Source organism: Phyllobates terribilis, unplaced genomic scaffold (genome assembly GCF_046119375.1).
Source record: "Phyllobates terribilis strain yellow unplaced genomic scaffold, ASM4611937v1 Scaffold_6942__1_contigs__length_40974, whole genome shotgun sequence".
NCBI lineage: Eukaryota > Metazoa > Chordata > Amphibia > Anura > Dendrobatidae > Phyllobates > Phyllobates terribilis.
Genome location: NW_027369684.1, coordinates 33,429 through 37,817, shown reverse-complemented (window position 1 = coordinate 37,817; position 4,389 = coordinate 33,429). Strand labels below are relative to the sequence as shown.

General features: G+C 40.8%; 1 protein-coding gene across 1 annotated transcript; it reads right to left on the bottom strand.

The window, feature by feature from the left end:
* Nucleotides 1-1,533: 1,533 nt before the first annotated feature.
* On the bottom strand, nucleotides 1,534-3,883 carry LOC141251344 (uncharacterized). Its single transcript, XM_073670308.1, is given in 5 exon segments — nucleotides 1,534-2,250; nucleotides 2,252-2,412; nucleotides 2,415-2,507; nucleotides 2,510-3,722; nucleotides 3,725-3,883. Coding segments are annotated over 5 exon segments (2,331 nt in total). The 5' UTR covers nucleotides 3,872-3,883.
* Between the last annotated feature and the right edge of the window lie 506 nt (nucleotides 3,884-4,389).

Sequence of the window (4,389 nt, the reverse complement as noted above, 5' to 3'; positions counted from 1 at the left end):
AACCTGACTTCTCGATCACGTGCTAAGCACGTTATCTTCGGTTTTCTAGGGACGTTAAAATGCACTCGCACGTTTTTGTTGTTGGTGATTTTAGTGTCATCGATACATTTTAGTAGTAATGTCATTTATTAGAGGCCGATATGATTTCACATTAGACTCGGAAATTAGTTAGGGGAGTGTGGAGTGCACGCTTGTTGGGCTAACAAGTTATCGACCGCGAATACGAAGCAGCCCCCTTGCGGGGTCCAAAAACTTTTCGGGAAAGGCATATTCCATATTAAAGAAATTAACTGACTTTCCCGAAAAAGGCATATTCCATATTCGGTTAATTAACCGAATGTAACCGCCGTAACCGTCATAACTGCTTCGGTTTGCTATCTCTATAAATAGAGTTCTTCGGTCTCACTTACAATGTTACAAAACTTATACATCCTCTCTACGTTCAAGATCTGTCTTCTTGTGCCTGAAACAGATTGTACATTCTCGCATTATCTCAACAGAGATTTCGTGTAAACCGGGCATTGTATAGTGTCGAAATAATTTGTTCGGAAAGTGATCTTACACAATTCGTGCAAGTTGCCCAAGATTATCACACCCTAAATTCCTACATTTGTGAGACACTCTTTAACTTAGACGCATTTGATTTGTGTTATCTTGACCCTTGAACTTAACAGGTACGAGCTCATAACAAACCTTGAACGCAAAATAAAATTAAAAAAAAACTCCATCTCCCCGGTTCTAACAAAATGCAAAAGCCCATAACTCCACCACTTGCGGTTCTTAAACACGGTTTCATATCGATGCACCAAATATGTGTTGATGTCGAACCAATTTTTGAGACAAACATAGGGCACAACAAAGAGGAAATTTCCATTGAAAAACTATTTTACGGTAGGAAATGTGAATATATTTTAGTTGTGAACACGATCATCCTATATACGAGTCTAGAGTAATAATTCGTGAACATAAAATTGTTACATTAGACCTATTACAACAGTTTTAAAGCTTAATTTAAACGTTTTCATATCGTTTTTATATCGTTGTCACATTTATAGTTCTATATCACGAATTAATACTTAGGTTCACATATAAAATCGTCAAATTCACGGTTAAAGTTCATTTACATCTTACACCTAACAAAACGATTTGTTTTTTTAGAAACATATGGGCACAAATCATAAAGCCCTTATTGGTCTGAGTCTCACGTAAACGTGTATGCGTGGTTGATCGCCGTTATCCAGGAGTGATCTCATTGCAGTGCCTAATTCAAACAAGAAAGCTCAATTAGCAGAGCATGGCTTCAAATTCCTCTTTAAGAGCACACCACACAATCAACTAAAATTTGATATTTCAAGAACTGCACTTTGACATTTATCATGTATGTCATAAAACTCAATAGAACTACAGAAAAAAGAAAAACTGAACTCTTACATTACATAGCATAACTGACCTCTATTAAACAGCAAAACTTCAGTGGCCTAAACACATGTATTATCTACAACAATCATACACATATTACACTCTAGAAAGAACCTACCTTGGACCCGAGAGCCGAACAGCAGACTGGTACGTATCACTATTACAATCCGACGGTCCAGAAGAAGTACCAGTGGCGGTCCCTTCGCTCATAGACTTAAAAAAGCCCGTAAAAATACGAGCGCCGGTCAAAGATGAAATCGGAGGCTGAGGGACGTCGCAAAGCCCTTCGAGCATTTGCACTACTTTCATCATAGGCGGTCTCATACTCATATCTTCTTGTATGCACCAAAGCGCGACCTTAATAGCCCTACAAGCGCTCTCGTCTTCTTCATTGTACATTAATGAAGGATCCAATACTTCAATTAGCTTCCCTTCCTCCATCATCTTGAATGCATATGAAGGAAAGTGTGATTTCTCTGGCGATTGTGAGGGATCGTAGTTTTTCCTCCCACCTATGATCTCTAATAGCACCATTCCGTAGCTATAAACATCGCTCTTCTCTGATATCGCGTAGTTTGTTATCCATTCGGGCGCGAGGTAGCCTCTTGTGCCTCTAAGTGTTGTGAAAACATGGCTTTGTTCCCTTGTCATAAGCTTTGCTAAACCGAAATCGGACACTTTTGCTTGGAAGTTGTCATCTAGAAGCACGTTTTCGGGCTTTATATCACAGTGAACAATCTTCACATCACAGTCTTCATGGAGATAAGCTAACCCTTTAGCCGTTCCAACGGCAATATTAAGACGCGTTTCCCAATCGAGCACGAACCCCGTCACTACTTTTCTTCTTGAATATCCATTTGTCTAACGAATTCTTCGCCATGAACTCGTAGGCTAATAGCCTATGACTACCCTCAGTGCAGAATCCTCTTAGTCTAACAAGATTGTTATGATGTATACTTCCAATTATTCTAACTTCAGAATTGAACTCCTTTTACCCTGACCGACGCCTTCTAGTTTCTTGACAGCTATACGGGACCCATCTGGCAACGTTCCTTGGTAAACCGAGCCAAACCCGCCTTGCCCGAGCTCACTGCAAAGTAGTTAGTTGCAGTTTCAAGCTCTCTAAAGCTGTACCGAACCGGCATACCCGAAAGACTCTCCATAATATCCTCTTCAGAACCCTCATGAGGAGATTCCACATTCTCTGTTTTCCCCTGTTTTTTCTTCGTGTAATAAACGTATCCTCCGTACAACATGGCGATGATAATAAGTACGGTGAGAATTGATATGATTGCAACAATAGTGGAATGATTACTGCTATTTCCATCACCTCCAGCACTATTTGTAGTCGAAACTTTGACATAAGCAGCGTAACTAGAGCTACTATCTGCTTTAAAGCTCCCGACATTGTCAAACAAGTAACAACTCCCTGTTTCGTTGCTGAAGAACATAGCTAGACACGAGCAATTACCAGCACATGAAGCCTTGCAACTGTTGAAATCGGTTTTGGATGTTGGAGAGACATAATCAAGTGCGAAGTAGCTGAGATTATCTCCAGCATATAGCATCTCTGTAGAGGCTTTGGATCCTTTATCGCAAGGAGAATCGATCCCTGTTTTGCAGTTACGAGAGAGCAAGCCATTAGAACACTGACAAGTGTTACTTGAACAGCTGTAATAAGCTCCACACCGTCCCGGTGTTTCACACGAATCACTAGGTATCTTTGTCGGTGAAGAAACAGTCATCCCTCCGCTCTGAAGACTCTCAAAATTTACAGAACCGTCGCTTCCAAGAACAGCAACCCAAGTAGAGTTTTGGCTCGCGTCACTGGAGAAGATAAACTGAAGCAAAAACACCTTGCTGTTATCATAAAACTTCCATGAATTTCCATCAATTACGGCTTGTGAGATGGCCCCACCTTCGCTATTGATCACCCTCCTAGGATCTCTACTCATACCCCAATAAGGCTGGGGTATGTTGAAGTCAACAAAGAGCTGTAAATCACCGTTTTTTAATTGCAGGAAGTAGGTCAAGTTATTGGCATCTGGGTTGCTAGAGAGGTTCATACCTTCACTAAACACTTGATTTGACACAAGTGTATCTGTTGGATTCTTGAAGCTCTCCCAAACTGTGCTGTTATCATCACCAAACATGATCAAATTGCCTGAATCGAGCAATTGAATAGAGGAAACCGCCTTCCCACCGGTATCAGGAGACCAAATGACTTTTTCACCGCTTTGTAAGGACACATCTCCGTCGCTGTTGAAGTCAAATTTATCAGAACTCTGAACTTGAAATGATGGGCTCTGTTAGCAGCCCAAATCTGTCTGTTAGTGTCCACATGGAGGATGACTAACAAGAACAAGGTTACATCCTTGGTGGGTATGAATCCGAATCCAAATTTGGAGCTATTTGAGAGGAGAAATATTCCATTGTTGTCAACATAAGTCATCTCAACACCTTCAAAGCCTCTAGGAATAGTGCTTATCATTTGAATACTAGCCTTGCAAGGCTGGAAAAGAAGAAGAACAGATAGAAGAACTGAACCCATTAAAGGGCCAAAACCCAAATTCCCCATTGCAATTTTAAACAACTGAGGAAAAGCTTAACCCAAAATTAGCGAACCAGAAACTCAATTTGAGGGAGATGAAATGGAGGGAGTCAAAATTCAACACAGCATGAAACCCACAATGGAAGAGGAGTTTAGAGCCATAGATCAAAAGTATCCGGAATCAGACCCGACCCGGATGAAGTTGAAGACTGATAAGCGGTTCTGGGAATCTAGAAGTAAGAACTGAAGAACAGCCCAAGTGGACAAGTGTGAATAGATGAACGGATAGAGAGCAATAAATGTGTACCCACCTAAAAGACGATCGAAGTTACCTGTTCCGCCATGAATTATAGCTTTCAATTTGCCGGCTTCTGCCTTTTTCTTCACGGTTGGTTAGAAGAAATATTAGGAAGCAAATT